General features: G+C 65.7%; 5 protein-coding genes across 5 annotated transcripts; 1 reads left to right on the plus strand and 4 right to left on the minus strand.

Annotated features, from left to right (window-relative positions):
- Positions 1-1,193: 1,193 nt before the first annotated feature.
- EMIHUDRAFT_468705 (hypothetical protein) lies at positions 1,194-2,290 on the minus strand (the record flags this gene model as incomplete). Its single annotated transcript, XM_005780670.1, has 3 exons — positions 1,194-1,564; positions 1,638-1,739; positions 1,819-2,290. The coding sequence occupies 3 exons, from the start codon at positions 2,288-2,290 to the stop codon at positions 1,428-1,430; spliced, it is 711 nt and encodes a 236-aa protein (XP_005780727.1). The 3' UTR covers positions 1,194-1,427.
- A 2,760-nt stretch (positions 2,291-5,050) lies between these two features.
- Positions 5,051-8,407, minus strand: EMIHUDRAFT_234919 (hypothetical protein; the record flags this gene model as incomplete). The annotated part of the gene is made up of 6 exons (XM_005780671.1): positions 5,051-5,232; positions 5,494-5,621; positions 5,848-7,232; positions 7,371-7,515; positions 7,657-8,219; positions 8,333-8,407. 6 exons carry the CDS (start codon positions 8,405-8,407, stop codon positions 5,051-5,053), a joined length of 2,478 nt encoding a protein of 825 aa, XP_005780728.1.
- Positions 8,408-9,374: 967 nt separating this feature from the next.
- On the minus strand, positions 9,375-9,995 carry EMIHUDRAFT_234920 (hypothetical protein; the record flags this gene model as incomplete). The annotated part of the gene is made up of 1 exon (XM_005780672.1): positions 9,375-9,995. The coding sequence occupies one exon, from the start codon at positions 9,993-9,995 to the stop codon at positions 9,375-9,377; it is 621 nt and encodes a 206-aa protein (XP_005780729.1).
- Positions 9,996-11,619: 1,624 nt separating this feature from the next.
- EMIHUDRAFT_234921 (hypothetical protein) lies at positions 11,620-12,533 on the minus strand (the record flags this gene model as incomplete). Its single annotated transcript, XM_005780673.1, has 3 exons — positions 11,620-11,638; positions 11,860-11,953; positions 12,290-12,533. 3 exons carry the CDS (start codon positions 12,531-12,533, stop codon positions 11,620-11,622), a joined length of 357 nt encoding a protein of 118 aa, XP_005780730.1.
- A 1,767-nt stretch (positions 12,534-14,300) lies between these two features.
- On the plus strand, positions 14,301-15,054 carry EMIHUDRAFT_366230 (hypothetical protein). Its single transcript, XM_005780674.1, has one exon. The coding sequence runs from the start codon at positions 14,330-14,332 to the stop codon at positions 14,882-14,884; it is 555 nt and encodes a 184-aa protein (XP_005780731.1). The 5' UTR covers positions 14,301-14,329; the 3' UTR covers positions 14,885-15,054.
- Positions 15,055-17,674: the final 2,620 nt, after the last annotated feature.

The raw sequence follows: 17,674 nt of genomic DNA on the forward strand, positions 1-17,674 counted from the left end.
AAGACGTGGATGCCGACCGGTATGCCGGGGAGAGCGCCGGGCGCCATCAGACCGACCAGGCCCATCATCAGCATCACCAGACCTGCGCACCAACAATGATTAGCGGCTTAGGAGGAGAGGGAGTGGGGCGCTGACTGCGGGCGGGGCGCACCGAAGATGACGTTGACGATCTGGCTGGTGACACGGAGGGTCTTGCCCCACTGGGAGCCCAGTGCCACGGGCTCCACCGTAGGCAGGGAGAGCTCGAGCTCCTCCGGGCAAATGCCCTGCCGGCAGACGCCGCAGACCGGTGGGCCAGTCTGCCTGCGCGTGAGCTCGAGAAGGCAGCTGCGGTGTGCGCGTAGCGAGCGGCACGCACACATGTTGACCAGCATCGGGCCCTCCGAGGAAAGACAGATGTAGCAGGTGTCGGGGTCCTCGTCCTCGTGCGAAAACCCGATAGTGATCGCGTCGACCCCGATCGAGACCTTCTCAACCTTCTCAACCTCCGCGTCTTTGGTGGCGGCGCAGGGAAGCGGCGAGGCCTCTGATGCAATGGCACGCGCCGACTCCCACCCCCACTCGAGTTTGGAGGAGCGCCGCCACTTGGAAAGCGGCCGGGGGTTGTTGCTGCGGCTGCTCCGTTGCCACTGCTGCTGAGCAGGCACACGGCATTTGAATCTTGTGGGGCGCTCCACGAGCCGCGGTCGCATCCCATCAAGGCCCGCAGTCACCGTCGGCGACAGCGACGCCCCAAAAAGTGCTGTGTCCGACACTAGATGTCGCAAAGGATCTCGCAAGTCATTAGGATGCCGCCGGATTGTAAGTGCTCCAAGGGTCACGTCGTTGGCGGCGTCTCTGTCTTTCTCTTTTTGTGTGATGCGTGTGCTAGTGTGCCAGTCCACGCCCTTGTGTGGCCAGTGTGCTGCGAGAGAGTGTTGTATTTTAAGCGTCGTGATGGGGCGGCGCGGGGGCGTTGGGTCCTCCACAGTTTGTGTGCAGCGTGTGTGTATGGCGCGCGCGCGTGATGGCGCGGGCGCGCGTGTGTATATGTGTGTGGGCGGGACATGCTACCTTGACTGACTGATCGGCTCCTGCTGCTCCACGGCAAGAACAGCTACCCCCCCGGCCCCGCACACGCGCCACCCCTCCGTCCGTGCGGAAGACCGCCGTCGCGCGGGTGACTGGTGTGTGCGTCTCCAGTCCAAGGCTCCTGACTATTTATTTCAGGCACAGCACCCGCTCACGAGTTTCACACGAAAGCCACCCCTTCATAATCGAACATCGTACATGCATTGGTAAAGCTGCTCGGCCCGAACCGCCAAGCCTCGATCCAAAATACTCCACACAGACCTCGAAATACACACGCCGCGCGCTCGAGCGCCGCGCTCGCGCCGCGCGAGCCGGGGCGGCAGCCCTGCCGCCTCTCCTCTCTCCCAATAATAGTGTCAGTTGAATGCCATTTTGTTGTTTGGGTTGGCCGCCTTCTCAGAGTGGTACTTGCACGCAAGCAGGTCGTACTGCTTAGTGATGCGCGCCACCGTCGCCTCGAGCTCCGCCTTGTCGTCGCCGGGAGGAAGGGCGTCTGCGGCGGCGGCGGAGGAGAGGTCGCGTCACGCGCGCTGTGCCACCGGCGGGCAGCCACCTCGCCGGCGCACCAATCAGCGGCAGCAGGCCCGCGGTCGAACAGAGCGCGTTGCGCTCCTGGTAGCGCTCGACCCGCCAGAGCTCGTACATGATGTTGAGGTCGTGCGGGATGCCTGCGCGTGGGGAGCTGGCGTGAGCGCCGCCCCTTCACTCCCGGCCGCCCGCTCGTGGGTAGGGCGCGGGCGAGGCCACCCTGCTGCTTCGTCGTCTCGTAAGGGTACAGGTAAAAGCACCGGCGGAAGCCGGTCCAGACGATGGCGCTTATGCACAGGCAGCAGGGCTCGTGCGTGGCCAGGAATACCGACTCCTGTGGCGGCGGCTTGTTGCACAGCGCAGCCCAGCGGTCGATAGTGTAGATCTCGCCGTGGAAGATTGGGCACGCCGTCTCGTGGTTGGTCTCGGCTATCACGGTGTCGAAGCTCGCGTTGAGGATCGCAGCGCCAAACACCTTGTTGCCCTCCGCCACCTCGGCCCGCGTCTTTGGCAGGATCTCGTGCTCGATCACATGCAGCAGGCGGCGGAGGAGTGAAGCGTCGGCGCCGAGCTCCGGCTGCAGCTCGCCACGAGGAGGAAGTCGGCTGCGCCGCAGCAGGTACACGGTTGCGGCGGCGGCGGCAGCGGCGGCGGCGGCGGCGCTGGCGGCTGGCAGCCACGACGGCGTCATCGAGGCCACAACCTTGTCCACGGGAATGAGGAAGCCCGACAGCTTCTCTTCGCGTCCCCCTGTTGATCTGAAAGGCGGTACGTGCCTTTTCTTTTGAGCTGCCTTCGACAAGGCGGACACACACGCACATCGCTCTCGGGCCCACAGACATCCCGCACACCCGCCCCCGCGCGCGCCCCACCCCGGCCGGGAGAAAGGGGAGTGACAGTTTGGGACGGCAACAGAACGAGATACCTCGCACATCTGCGAGAACGCAGGGTAAACGTAAGATTATGGCTCAGGCCACCTCTTGCGCCCCGACTGACCGATCTACCGTATGAGCTGGAAAGTTTTGACCGCGCAAGATATAAAGGGTGTCCTAAGGGCTCTGCTCGCAAGGCGCCCGCGTCGCAGACGCGGTACCATTGACAAATCTGCGATATACCCCCACACGAACAAATAGCCAAAATCCGAATACCGTGCACGAATCCGGCGATGTCGGACCCAAGCCTTCAGCTGGTGCCAAGACATTCGTAAAATTGAAGCCAAGAATCCGCCAAATCCGTGCTTTCGCGCTACCTGAGGGGAAAGCCGCTGATCGAGCCCAGCGTGCCCGCGGCCGCCTCCCGCGCAGCACCGCCGCTGCGGAATCGGATCGATCCCATGGAGGAGGAGGGCGCAGTCGGCCAGCGCAGCAGGCGGAGTCCCTCCCCGCGCCGGAGCCCCCCTGCAGTCGAGGGAGTCCTCGTTGGCGATGAAGGTGGCGACATCGAATCGCGGCCGACACACGTCACGGGAGGAATGGGCGATGAGCGGGAACGATGCGCGCTACGACGCCGACTCCGCCGTGCTCGTGGCCGCAGAAAGCCGCGCTCCAGGAGCACGCCAAGATGCAATGGCACGCTTGCTTCGATTCAGCTCTCTCGGCAGCAGAAGTGGGGCTGGAGCGGGTGGGGGTGGATGCCGAGGGGGAGCGTCTCCAGCTGCGCCCTGTGGCAGCTGCGCCCTGTGGCAGCTAGTCGAGGGACTTGGTAGTTGTGACCCCCCTGAGTGAGCGGACAGGAGAGAGAGAGCGTTTTGTGGTGTTTGTTGGTGTACGCAATAACGGGACAGGGTGGTTGTTCTCTCTATCTCCTCTTCTAGCTCTTAGCATGAGCTGCGCCCGGTGTCCGACCCCTTTTGCGCAGCAACACCTTAAACTTTTAGGCCCTCCAAATTCGGGTCGGAGCGTAGCGGAGTGGGCCCCGAGTTTGAAAAGGGCGACGGACGCTTGCGTCCTAGCCTCCAACAACGCCTCCCCGGCGCAGAGGGGCCCCCGGAGGGATGCTCAACCGCTCCACGCCACGCCGCTTGCGGCGGTCCTCTTCCCAGCTCCGCCGAGGGCCCGTGCGTTATCTTTTTTCTCGTCGTTGCTCGCGCCGGATGGCGAGGCCGCGAGGCAATCCCTTCATCGAGCGGTGCGCGCTCCTACCCAGCGCTTCATCCCCTCGCTGCGTCTGGAGCCTCCCGCGCGCGCCGCCCGCAGGACCTCGACGCAGGTCATCCTCGGCATCGTCGTCGTCGCCTTTCTGTGCAACTCCGCCACCTCGCACACCGACGACGGCCTGCCGTGGGAGGTGACGCTCGCGTCGCTGTGCACGCTCGGCGTCGTCTTTGGCGCCGTCTACGCCCAGAAGACCGAGATCGCCCTCTCGGTCGTCTCGATCCTCGGCGTGCTGATGCCGACCTACTTTGTGTACCACTCGGAGGTGCCATGCTCAAACTGGTCGCTCGGCTCGCACTTCCCGCTGAAAACCAGCCCGGGCGAGCTGCTGAGCGGCGCGTGGCGCCTCGACGCAAACACCTCGCGCTGGGACGCGCTGCTGCCCGCCGGGCTGTCCGTCTCGCAGCTCTCTCTGCTCTCGCCGGGCCTCGCCGTCACGGCAAACACGTCCGAAATCTACCACTCCGGCATCATGCTGACCGACAAGGCCGGCGGCGCCGCCGCCCTCCCCGCGCGTCGCGCGGCGCCGGGCCGGGCTGCCGACGCCGCGTCTCCGACTCGCCGCCTCGCCGCCTCCGCCTCGCCAGGTGACGGGCGACAAGTCGCACGAGTACTTGCTCCTGTCCTCGCCGCGCAAGGTCAAGGGGAGGGCGGTCTCGATCATGCTGCTCGCGCGCGTGCCGATGCGCTTCGAGGTGTGGCCAAAGGAGGAGACCGACTACACCTTCGACCTGCAGACCGCAGCCCACATCGTCGCGCCACCGACGTTCACCGGCGAGCTACAGCCCGCCGCCGCCGCCTCACCGCTGCCATCCCGCCGCCGCCGCCTCACCGCTGCAAGCCCGCCGACTCCCTGCTGCGAGCCAGCCGCCGCCGCCGCCGCCGCCGCTGCCTCCCACTACTGCACCGCCGCACCACCCGCGCTGCCACGCCGCCGGCCCTCATTTCGCCGCCCAGCGGCCCCGCCGTGCGTGCGTGGGCCTGCTCTGACCCCAGCCCTCCACCGCCGCCCCACCGCAAGGCGAGCTGGTCAAGCTCGACAAGGGCCCGGCGATGGAGGCGCTCGCGAAGAAGCAGAACCTGCGCCCCTTCATGCTCGATGTGTACAAGTTCGACTACAACTTCGACCGAGACTGAGGCCGGGGCGGAGCCCCGCGCACACAGCAGCGCCGCCGCGGCATCACACATTTAGTTCGCCCCCCGGGGTGTGTGTGTGGTTGGTCTACATGCAACCTCCAACAAACGCATTTTTTTCGAATGATCGTGAAAGCGAGAGCGCGTACGCCCATACGCGCACGTTACCAACGCGCAGAGTACCGGCTCTGGTACGGGGTGTGGACCCTGTGCCCCTGAGTTGACCAGGGGTTGTGCGCTGGGCCCTCCTGCTCGGCTCCAGCCAGTAGACAAGTCTTGTCATCAACAGAGTAGATGGATCTGACCTCGGGGCCGATGTGACCAAGCGCTGGTAGCGTGGTTTTACCTCACACCCACGGTCTCACAGTGTGCCGGCAGTCGCCGAGCAGTGTCGCTCACACAAGCCGCAGCACAAGTGACTGAGGGCCAGTGAGGGCGAGCCCATCGCTGTCACAGCTGTGGCAGCCGCACAGTAGGCTGTGTCAACTGTGCAGAGTGTGTGAGCAGCAGAGGAGCTGCTCTCCAGGCTTCTGTCGCAAAGAGCTGCATGCCACCGAAAGCGCTGTCGAGGTTCGCCGAGCGCGGCGAAATCCGGGGACGCCGTCACCGACGAGCGCGTTGGACTTTTCACTCCGGACAAAGACGGGGACACAGCGGACAGTGCGGGGTGTGTCCCCGTCATAGCGGCGAGGCGCGGGACCGTCTGTGGCGAGGTGGGTCGCGTCCTCGGATTTCCTGAACTCACGGTCCGCTCCCTCTGTGCTGGTAAATAAATAAACAAAACGGACACCTCTACTAGGAGGTGGGTAAAAAGGAACAGGTCCCCGCCCTGCGGTCTTTGTGCAGGGTTCTTTGTGGGTGTGGTCGGCGGCTAGCCGGGGTCGTCCTCCCGATGGGGGACTAGCACTAGCCGTCTTCCACATGGTCCCTCGGGTCCCTGCTGCTCCTAATCTCTTCGTACATCCTCCTGCTGATCTCCGCAACGTCCTGCTCCCTCCCTCGTCTCGCCCTGCGCGACTGCTCCGCCTCACCGTCGTCCGCCCTGCGTCGTCTGGTGACGGGTCCTCCATAGTCGGTTGAGGTCGCCGCCCTCCTCGTGCCTCTTCCCAGCGTTCCCTCGGCGGTCGATGCCGTCTGGTCCGCCTCCGCCGTCCCCGGGTCTGCCCTGCCCTCGTCTGCACTAGCTTCTGTTTCGTCATCACTGGCGCCTCTCCTCTTCTTTCTCCTCTTCTTGTATGCTTTGTACATCGCGTCGATTCCTTTTCGCGTGAGCACCATCCTGAAGCTCGCCCAGCAGCGGAACCGCTCCCGAAGTCGAAGGAGCATCATCAGTCTCACCCACTTCGCTCTCTGCCCACCGTCTCCGCTCCCTCCCGCTTGAGCCGCCGTCGCGGCCCTCGTTCGTCCCACTGGCTGTTGGCCTGTCTGCACGTTGCCTCCGTTATCCCTCCTCCTCCGCGACTCCCTCAAGGCCGGGCGGGCCTCCTTCCACCCAGCGAAGAGCTTCCTCAGCCACTCGATGTGTTCCTCTCTCTTCATTATGCGCGCCGTAGCCTCATCATTGAGCTGGATCCACCTCTGCACCGCTCCCGTCGCCGCCTCGGCCACGACTTGCAAGTTCCTCGTGACCCCGGCGCCAAGGTCCCTCCGACTCTTCTCCGGGAGATCATCTACCAGCGCCGGCAACACCCCCCCGACGGCTGGTGCTAGTGCATCGTACCCGTCCTCATCCAGCACCCTATAGCGTGAGCCCTTCAGCGCAGCGACATGCGCCATCCTCAGCGTCTTCAGCGTCTCCTTGGAGTCGGGTGCCGCCTGTGCCACTTTGCTGATCGCCGTCCCTGTCTGCGCTCGCGCTACTCTGAGGAACCATCTGGCCTGCTCCCTATTCCCCAGGCAGGCGCCGCTAAGCACGTGCGCCATTGTCGCTCTAGGCGGGTTCTCATCTTCCTCGGTCCATTGCTGCGCGGCTTTCCGCACGATCGGACACAGCGGGTCCCGCTTTAGTGCTGCCCTCCTCGCCGCGTCCCTCGCGGCCTTACAGACGAGGCAGCCCCTGAGGTCGCTCCTTGTGGCGGCGCCCGGGGTCTCCCTCCCCGCCTCGCCCCGCATGATCCTCTCGTGGTGCGTTCCGTGTGGCACCCCCGCTTGCTGCCGCACCCGCGCTCCCATGACGGTCTTTGTCACCACGTTATGATCATCCACATCGGCGAATTGTATCTCACGCTCGCCGTGCTGATCCTTGATCCGCTGACGCTTGTCCCATTTGTGTCTCGTCGTCCCCCTGACCACGTCGCTCCACAGCGGCCCCGTGACCCCTGCCGTGTGCGACCCCGCCGTGAGCCCCTCGCCGAGCCGTCCTCGCACCCACTCGTTCGTGTGGCCGCGTGTGGCATAATAGGTCCTCCGGTCCAGTACCTCCCGCCCCCCCTCTCTGTCTGCCGTCCTCCGGCGGTCCGTGTACACACACGGGCGCGTTCTCACTGCTTCACGGATGACGGCGGTGGCATCCTCAATCTCGCTGGCCCCCATGTATGCCGTCGCCGCGGCGTCGGCGTAGGCGTTGCTAGCGCACCCCGCGTGGCTCGGTACCCACAGGAACGTGACGGAGTCGAGCTGGGCGCGATATCTGCATATGCCCTCTCTGTGCTGGTTGTCGTTGTGGTTCTCCGATATTTAAGCGAACAGAGTTACCGGAGAGGCCCGACAGAGGCGAGAGCGGAGACCAGGCACGAATGACATACGAAATACGATCTAGTCGCAGCTCGACCGTTTACGCCCCGCCCCCACAGCGCGCCTCTCCTCCGCGCCTGCTGCTCCTCCGCCACCGCCCGGCGCGTCCGCCACGGGGTTCTCCGACACAATACACAATACAGTGCTCGGCGCCACCGCCGGCGAAAGGTAGCGGCTGGCGGCCTCAAAGTCGCGCTCCGCCAGCGCCTCGCGGACCAACGTCGATGAGAAAGCCGCCGCCTCGCCGCGAGCGGGCGAGGCGACGAAGACCCCCCTCACGGGCTGCTCGGCGGGCGGCGCGACCACCACGCCAACCTCGCCCATCCCTCCTCCCAGGCCGCACCTGGCCGCGTGGTCGGCTCCGCACACGTAGAAGAGGCGCCGCCCGCCGCCCAGCCTGCCCCGCAGCGCCTCGCACACCTCCGGAAAGTCGGGCCACTCTCCGGGCTGCGCCGCCTCCCACGCCGCCACCGACACGAGCGGGTCGGCCTCCACCGCCCGCTGCGCCGCGCAGAGGCGGAAGGCGGCGCTCAGCCCGATCGTACCGCTCGCCGCCGCCTTTGGCTGGACGTACCCGTCGTGCGAGGGCGAGAGGTACGCCTGCGGGACAGCCCGTGTGTCAAGGCAGGCGGGTGCGAGGGGAGGGGTGTGTGGAGCAAGGCTCTGAGGAGAGGGAGGTGTCGAGAGAGGGGGGTTGCATATGCCTGCGAGACGTGAAAGCCGTGCGCATGCAGCCGGCCCGCCGCGGCGTGCAGCATGTCAACGTGGCCTTGGTGGAGCGGGTTCATCGCCCCTGAGGACCGCCTCCCGCGCCGCAGCCGCCTCGTCGGGGGGGGGGGGGGCGCCTTGCCCGTCGGCCACAGCTCCACCCCAGAACCGAGTGGCGGAGGCTCGACGGCGAGCCCCGCCCCCGGGCAAGGAGCCCCGTGCAGGTTGGGACCCGGCGCCCCGCCCTCCTCCGCAGCTCCGCCCTCCTCCGCAGCTCCGCCCTCCTCATCCGCCCTCCGCAGCAGCTCCCCCCTCCGCAGCAGCTCCGCCCTCCGCAGCGTCGCCCTCCGCAACGCCGCCCTCCCGCCCCGCCTCTCCCGCCCGGCGCCTCCCGCCCGCCCCGCCAAAGCGCACAAACAGCGAGGAGCCCAGAGGGTGGCCGTGCCGCGTGCGAGACACCAGCGCCGCCGGCTCGCGCATGCGGTGGTGGCAGTACCCGACGGCGAGCGACGCAGTGCCGTGCGCCCACAGAACCTCGACGCCGCCCGCCGCAGCAACCAAACCGACCAGGCCCGCCGCCGACGCGCCGCCTCCTAGCGCGTCGATCGCTGCGGGGAGCGGATCGGAGGCACCGCCGAGCCACGCCTGCGCGGCGTTGAGGTGCGTGGAGAGGGAGGTGTGAAGAGACTGCGGTGCTCGTGAAGAGACTCGCCTGCGCGGCAGCCCTAGCCACGAGCAGCCGCATGACAGCCTCGCCCTCGCCAGAGACTGAGGCGCCCGCCGCCGTTGGGCAGCCGCCCTCGCCGCCGCCCTCGCCGCCGCCCTCGCCACCGCCGCCGCCGCCGCCGCCGCCCTCGCCACCGCCGCCGCCACTGCCGCCGGCGCGGCGCTTCTCCGCCCAGCAGCCGGCGCCAAAGCAAGCCGCCTCCCCGACCCTGCCGGGGTACTTGAGCCAGTGGCCGCCCGAGCTCACCGCGGCGGCGACCCTCAGCCCGCCGTCAATCACCACCTACGGACGCCCACAGCCGTCCATTGACCATCGCCCCGTCAGTCGTAGCCTTCAGCCTGCCGTCGCTGACACACCGCCCCGACCGTGTCGCTGAGGTGTGACGCGTCGACCTCTCCGTCCGCTCTCCGCCCGCCGACCTCCTCGCCGTCACGACCCGAGTCCGTCTCGAGCCAGTCGGAGTAGCGCTTCCAGCGACGCTGTGCCTCGGCAGTGACGAGGCCGTCCGAGCCGAGAGGAGTGCTGCCGTCACCGAGGCTCGCAGCGCAGTACCGCCGCGCACCCTCGCCACACAGCAGCATCGGGCGCACGCGGCCGTGGGAGAGAGGAACGCGCTGCTCCGCGGCGAGCAGGCTCGCCGCCCGCACCGGGTTGCGCACGCCAGGAACGGCGGCGACGCCGCCCCACGCTCCGGTGCTGCTGTCCATCGCGGAGGCGTCGCATTCCACGGCGCCGTCCAGGTTGAGGTTCGAGCCGCGGCCGGCGTTGCAGCACGGGTCGTCCTCCAGCACGGCGACTGCCTCGCGTGCCGCCGCGAGCGGACCGTCTTGCAGCGCCTCACGAGCGGCGATGCAGGCCCTGCGGCACGCGGCGAGGTAGGCCGGCTCGGCGGCGGGAGCGTGGAAGCCGGCGCCTGCGTGCACGATGACAACGTGCTCCATTGTGCCCTGGGCTCAGCTCCGCCGCCGTGTACGGCGCTCAGGCACCGCCACGTAGGCCGCTGGCTCAGGCTTCTGCGCTTCTCACCTCACTGTGGTGCGGCCGACACGATTCACAGCCTTGTTATTGATTCAACTTTGTTATTGAGAAGAAAATACGTCGTATGGCGCTGTGCGCTGGTCTGTGAGAGCAGGTTGAGGTGCGAGCCTTGGAGGCCCTGGGAATGGGGGGAGACTACCCGCGGGCCTAGAAGGCCCGCGCGCAGGGGGGTGGGGCATACCGGGCATTGAGACCGGTCATGAATGAGTGCGCGACACGCATGTTGCGAGCAGCGTTGTTGATGTTTTGCGCGTCGCCACAGACGGCGGCGCGCGAGAGCTGTTGCGAGTGGTGCTGGACAAAGCCCCGGGCGCTGCCGGAGGCTGTGCCGTGTAGTCGGTCGGTGCGGTCGACGGCGCTCGGGCTGCTGACCTCTTTGGCGAAGTTGTGGATGATTCTCTTCACGCGACAGGCGAGGCGCGGGCGACGGCTTCCTCAGAAGTGTATTGCCGAGACTGAGCGCGTCGGGCGAGTGAGTGGAAAGCGAGATGGCGTGCCGGCCGTGGGCCCGGACTTGTCGGTTGTCGGATGGGAGAGTACAGAGCGTCTTGGAGTGTGACTGTGTATGCGAGATCGGTCTTGGTAATAAGCACAGTCGGTCTATCGAAGCGATGCACTCGTTTGACGTTTCCGTTGCCCTCGGAGCTTGACACGAAGCTCAGCGCACCCCGCAAAACAGGAAGACGCACCCCAACAATGACCGCGCAGACGTCGGATCTCGTTGAGATATCTTGCAAAATCTGCTCTTCCCGAGCCGGCAGCCGCACACGCAGAGAGGCGCAGAAAGGCTACGAGTGCTCGGCGAGTTTTGAGACCTGCGCGGTCAAACCTGGGGGGAACTGACCGCATCAGGGTGGACTTCCGAAACCTGGGTGAGCACCTTTGACGGTTCTCGCTCCCTATCGAGCTCTTCTTGCCGGACGGCTCTTCCTGTGTGCCGGCACAGAGCTCCGTGCCAGCCGTCCAAGAACGTGATAGGAACGAGTGTTCGCGTTGGCGGATCGACCGTGCTTGTTATCAAGACCGATGTGACGTACACAGTGACACATCAGACGACACAGATTCTCCCACCCGCCAGGCCGCCAAAACGCTCTCGACGAGAGCCACAAGAAGCCGTCCGCACAGCAAGCCGGTGGAGGCCGAGCGCGCGGAATCGATGATGGCGTGCCCCCGGCCGTGGGCCCGGACGAAGGTCCTGGCTCGAACACGCGAGCAGAGGCCGTCGTGTGGGGCCACGGCGAGCCTCGGCGAGAAAGGTCAGCACCCTATCTCGCGCGGTCGGTTGGGTAGCTACTATGCGACGTGACGAGACACGAGTGATTGCGTCTCCCGATGCCAATCATCCGGCCCGCTGGGTGCGCTTCTGAGCTCCCCGGCCCTGGATGTGCGGTTAATGACTGCACTCCAAGTGCTCCAAGTCTCTCAGTTTCTTGCTTCTTTCGTCTAAATTTTTTCTTTCTACGAGAGAGAGAGAGAGAGAGAGAGAGAGAGAGAGAGAGAGAGAGAGAGAGAGAGAGAGAGAGATTTTTAGCAATACCAAACAACTCTAACACTCACACGTCATTTGGGGCCGTTTGTTTGTTGTTGTCTAAGAGAGAACTGAAGGTATTGGTGCAACCAGCCTAGTCGACTAATTCACGTTTGCGAGTACGAAAAATGCTTCCCGTGCGAAAAAAAAGCTCGCAAGCACACCACCGAAAAGGGCTCGGCGAGATCTCTCGATTGGCATCACTTCCCAAAAATCGACCCAAAAATCGCCCTCCAGACCCTCCCTGGTGGCCAGAGACGCGCGCCGCAGGCGAAGCGCTCGCCGCGGGCCTGTCCCACCGACTCCTGCCGACCACGCGTTGGCAGAGCGCTCCTGAGAGCACCAATCCTCGCTCAGAGAAGCGTCTTCCGCCGATGGAGCTCGACCCACGGCCGCAGTGGCTCGGGTTGGACACACCGGGTTGAGCCGGCCTTCTGCTGCCGGGTGGGCGGCCGCGCTTTGGCTTGGCCGGTGGCTCCGCGGCTAGCTCAGGCGGCGGCGGCTGCTCCGGCTCGGGCTCAGGCGGCGTTGGCGCCATCTCCTCCGTCGGGGCGGCGGGAGAGGAGGTGGGAGCGTCGGCGGGAGCGTCGGCGGGAGGCTGAGAGGTGGCGCCGGCCGAGAGAGAAGGCGGCAGGCGGGGCATGAAATCGGCGAGCGTCGGTTGGCTACGGCCGTCCGCCGTCCGAAGCCGCTTGTTCTTCTTCCCCTTCTTTCGTGCGCTGCTCGCACCAGAGAAGGGGAGGATTGACTGCACCAGCGTGTCGCCGTCGGCGGACTCGCCCGAGCTCGACGAGTCGTCCGGCTCGACGTACTCGAGGTCGTTGGCGTCGCCGGCGCTCTCCTCGCGCTTGGGGTGCTGCTTGTTCAGCGCGGCCAGGTGCGCGCCGCGCGCGGTCTTCTTCTTTTGCGGCATCTCTGCAGCTCGAGGCAGCGAGAGCGGGCACGCGGAGGACCAAATGCACCTGCGAGTGCATAGAGACGGCCCGAGATGGGTCAATCGTAGGCTACTCATGTGCCCTCGATGGATGGGAGTGGTCTGGGCGCGAGCGATTGGACAGAAATGGAGCAAAGAAAGCGCGCGTATTGCGTCATTGCGAGCGACAGCGCGTTGTTCCAGGAGCCAGCGCGGTCGAATCTGGCGATTCGGCTCCAATCGCTGGGTGCTCTGGGCCGGTCCCGATGGTGTGGGCACCGCGAGCGGCGCGCGGCGGTCTCGCGCGGGCCGTGTATACGCGGCGCGCTCACCAGTGTGAAAGATCGCGCTCTAGGCTGGTTGCACCAATAGAAGGCAGGTTCGATCGCCATCCAGAGCTGGCGAGGTACTCCCACGCCTCTCGGGGTTTTTGTCTGGCCGAGTCAACCCGAGAGGCGTGCCTCGCCTCGTCAAGTCTGTGGGACGGCCGAGCCTCGTTCAAGGGGCGCGTGCGTGCGTCCCCCTCTCGACTACGTTTGTTCACAGCCGGCGCGCGCGCCGGCGACGAATATGCGCGACTCGCCGCCGCGGCTCCGGGCCTCCAACGGCACGACCTACGCTCAACCACCGAGAGGCGCGCCGTCACACCACTCGCACAGCCTGCAGCGCGGCGCTGCGCCAGAGCTCGAGAGGGCCCGAGAAGGGTCCCAGATCTCCAGTAGCACACAATAGCACACGTAGCCACGCATACCCAACCATCCCCTGTCACCCCAGAGCAGATCCCCCCAGGCGGTGAGGTCCTTTCTGGTCCTTGAAGCTCACCCTCGCCCCCTGCCGCAGGCCCTCGGCAGACATCCTGGCACGCGCCAGGGCATGTACCGAGCGACCCCAGCCCGCTCTGGCGCGCGCGTTCGGCGCCGATTGGTGCCCTAGTCGGACCGTGCAACGGACGCGCGCTCTGCGCGCCACACACGCACTTGCCCAGAGCTCTGCGCAGAGGCAGAGAGAGCGCGCGCGCCCCCCGGGGCTGCTGCTGGCGCGCCGCGCGCGTGCGATCCCTCTCTCGCTGTCGGTATTCGCCGGGCGAGTTTTACAGCTAAAAGACATGGACAGCACAAGACGCACACGCTGCTGTGGTCACCGACGGTCGTGTCCACATGCGCGCAATGGCGCAATGGTGGGCAGCGCCAACGCGCAGGACCATGTTTGCGCGCGACATGCACGCACGGGTGCGCAGGCAGGCGAGGCCATGCCAAAGACTGCCCTGGGAGTCGCGCGCGCGCGTCTCCAGCCGACCGGTACGGCGGCAAGAGCTTGACGGCTGTCGTGCCCGCAGCACGACAGCCGTCAAGCCGCGCAGTCGGGTGGACGCGTGCGTCGGACTTTTTGCCAGCACCTCCACGAGTCTGTCCAGTGCACCCACTGGCCAGATGCCGAGCCTCGGAGGCTCAATCGAGCGCTGAGTCTGGCCGACCTGGCACTGCTGAGGCAGGTCACGCCTGCTGGGGCGAGCCTCGGCGAGACTGCGTCAGCTGTTCCCACAGCAGGCTGGAAGTACCTCGCCAGATCCAGAGATGGGTACGAAACAACGACAAGACGAACGCACGGGCAGAGGAGGCGAGCCTTCTTTTAGATTTTCCTTTAATTTTTTACTTAAAATCCAACGATTCGCCGCGGAAATTCTTTTTAGCGCCGCCAAAAGAAAAGCCCGTCGCTGCTGCGGGCCGCGCCTTCTCTCGAGTCTCGAGACACACAAAGCGGCCAAGCGCCGCTGCTGCTTGGCGGCCTCCGGAACCATGTCGAGGCCCACCGTCGAGGAGGCGGTGGAGGTGCTGATGATGAACGAGCCCAAGGCGTTCCGGATCGTCACCGAGGTGCTATTCAAGATTGTTCGCAACATCGAGCTCCACCCACACGAGCCAAAGTACAGCCAAATTTCGACGGGGTCGGCGGCCTACACTGGGAAAATCGCGTGCGCCAAGGGCGGCCTCCGATTCCTCCGCGCGGTAGGCTTCGAGAAGAGGGAAGCGGCCGCCGGCGGCGCCGGCTGCTCGAGCGACGCTGGTGACGCACCCACCCTCGTGCTGGCGGCTCCAGACGCGGAGGTGCTCGAGGCGGGCAAGCAGGCGCTCAAGGCGGCGGTGAAGGAGTTTGGGGCCAAGGTGGAGGCAGCGCGGGTCGCCGAGAACAAGGCCGCCGCGTTCAAGCTCGCCGAGCTCAAGCGCGTGTCGGCGCAAAACAACTCGAAGCGCGACGCAACGGCCGAGGCGGAGCGGCGGCAGATCATGGAGGGTATGGCGGCCGACAAAGCGGAGCTCGAGCGGCAGCGCGACCCGTCGAATTTCTGCTGAGTGTGGCGATCGCGCAGGGCGGCGATCAGCACCGCGCACGCGAATTGTTTCTTGGCGCAGAGCGGACAGCGCGCTCAGCTTGCGCACGTGGCTGCGCGAGTTGGGGGCGAGGGAGGGAGAAGCCGGTCAACGTGGCCGTGGCCAAGAAAATCAAAATATTACGCCTCTATTTTGGCTCGCGAAAAAAAACTACGGGGTTGGGCGTTAGACGTTACACGTTACAGAGCGTCAGAGAGGTCGGTGTAACGGGTGTGTAAGGGGGAGACAGAGCACTGCCACTGGCTCGTGAAATTGCAATTTTTTATAGCACTAGTGCCTATAGGGCTAGTGTGCGTGCGACACCCCGCCCCCGCACCACGCACCACGCATCCGCGGTGGTCCACGCGCCAGCCGCACGGCCGCGCACCGCGACTTGATATTCAAGCCCGCCAGACGCCAGTGATGCTGGAGATGATGGAGAGGGGGGACGACACCGCTCTCGATCTCTACCCTCTGGGGGGTCCCTCAGCGGCGTGCACCTCGATCCTGGACCGTGTTTGTTACCCCCCCCCCCCCCCCCCCAAATGAACACACCAAGCGAGGGTCGAAAGACCCCAGATTGGCATCCATGTCCGACAGGCGGTGGCAGCCCGCCACAACGACCCCTGGAATTGCGACTCGCCGCTTTCCTCCCGCTGTGATTCTGTGTGAGCTCTGTGTCGTGATCTGCTAACAAGATACCTAAAAGCGAGGGAGGGCGATCCCGGATCCTGCTGAACAAGCTCCTCTTGTAGCTCGATCGGTCACACCGCCATCGCCGTCGGGGAGAGGGGGGACGACACTGCTTCGGCAGCGTGCACCTCGATCCTGTACCGTGTTTGTTATGACCCCCCCCCCAATGAACACTCCAGTGAGGGAGGGCGAGACGATCGAGGCACGAGGGGTCCCGTACCACGCGGAATCGACCCTATCCAGTGCTCAAGTGCTCAAGGGGGAGGGCGAGACGATCGAGGGGTCCCGTACCATGCGGAATCGACCCTCAGAGAGATTGTCAGAGATTGTTTTGCCCATCAGTGCTAAAGTGCTCAAGTGTAGTCCGTCCCCCCTTGGAGTGCCTTGCGCTGGAACGCGATGAGTGTCTTCTTCACCTTTTTGTCGCGCTCGCAGTCAGGACAGCTGCCTCAGTTCGGTTTGGGGTTGAGCGTTACGACCCGGCGTGTTGGAGGAGTTCCGTTGGAGGTATGGGAGACGGTCGCGCCGACCGATGGGGACGGCACGCGGCTCCCTCCGGGCGTCGCCTTGTTGTGAGCATGACCGCAAGAAGAGAAGTACAGCGATCGCCTTCTCGCTGGCCTCTCCGCAGGCCCCCCCGACCGCGTCGAACTCATCGGCGCGGGCTCTCTCGGCTACGGGACCGGCCCCAGCTTCGGCTGAGGGCTAACAAGCTGCCGAGCCCAAATCACTGTGAGAGTCGTGATTTCTTGTTGGTTAATAAAAATCTCTCTCTCTGACCGCAAGGTCAGGCAGGTCAGAGTGAGCGCAATAAAAAATCACCACCAAAAGTATCGAACCAACTCTTCTTTTTATCCCTTGCCCTGCCCCTGGGTGTTTTGCGCTAGGCACTCGCGGGCATAAATTCTTCTCTTTAAGCACCAATTCTTTTATTGGTGTACCTGTGTTAGTGCCAGTGCGCGCCAGTCCCGTGCCCAGTGTTGTGCGAGGCGAGGGAGTTGGATCCCTTGGAGCACTTGGAGTGCAGTCAGTAACCTCACATCCAGGGCCGAGGAGCTGAGAAGCGCACCCAGCGGGCCGGATGATCGGCATCGGGCTACGGGCTAGAGAGCCCTGACCCCTAGCTAGGGGGGGTGCGCGTTCGCAAGGAAAGGGCCTTAAAGTAAACACGGGTCTCCGAGGGTTAGTCCGCGCTCCAGGTTTCCCCTAGCAGCGGAGCGCCCCCCCTCTACTCGGAGCTAATAAACACCAGACACGCACACGACGTACATCCTCACTCGACGTCACCCCTCGAGGCTTCTCCGTCCAGCCTCCCCCCCTCGGTCTGGAGGGGCCCTCTTATCCCCTCGGTCCTCCCCCCACTCGCTTTCCGCTGGTTGGGCAACGGATGCGGGGCCCGGCCCCCCCTCCTAGCCTTTTTCGGCCGCGGCCCCGCCGCCGTCTCGCCCACTCTGCCTGCTCCTGTTGACTCCACCTCCGGTGATCCCATGCCCAACTCCTCGGGCGAGGGCGGCGGCATTGGATCGCCACGCCGCCCCTCCCCGGGAAGTGGGGCCAGCTCTCTTCGGTCGAGGACTCGCGCCCGCCCCCGCGGTCTCTCTATCGTCCTCGGCTCGTCCGTACGTCCCGACTCTACTCGCAGAGGCCGCGTCAGCTCGTCTCTCGCCTCCTCCGACAGCTGACCCCAAGCCCCCCCTGGGGCCCTCCGGCCTCGGCCTTCCGGCTCGCCGGTGGGCCCGTTATCGTACTGCGGCCCCTCCCCTCCCCCAGCTCCTCCTTCCGGGTACTCCAGCCTCCGGCGGGGCGGTCCCGGACCCCCCAGGTTATTCCGAGCGGGTCCATACGGTGGCGGCCCCGCCGGCGGCAGGGGTGGAGGCGGTGGCAGGGGCGGCGGGTACGGTGGCGGCCCCCGCGGCCCAAACGCCTGGTGTGGAGCCGCTGGGGCGGCCCCACGACCCTGCAGCCGTTCCAGTGGCGGGGGCGGAAGTGGCAGTGTGGGTGGCGGAAACGATGGCGGCACTGGCGGCTGCACCTGCTAGTCATGGAAATTCTTTTATTCAAACCGCGCCCTGCTCGCGG

Source organism: Emiliania huxleyi, assembly GCF_000372725.1.
Source record: "Emiliania huxleyi CCMP1516 chromosome Unknown EMIHUscaffold_210, whole genome shotgun sequence".
Lineage (NCBI taxonomy): Eukaryota > Haptophyta > Isochrysidales > Noelaerhabdaceae > Emiliania > Emiliania huxleyi.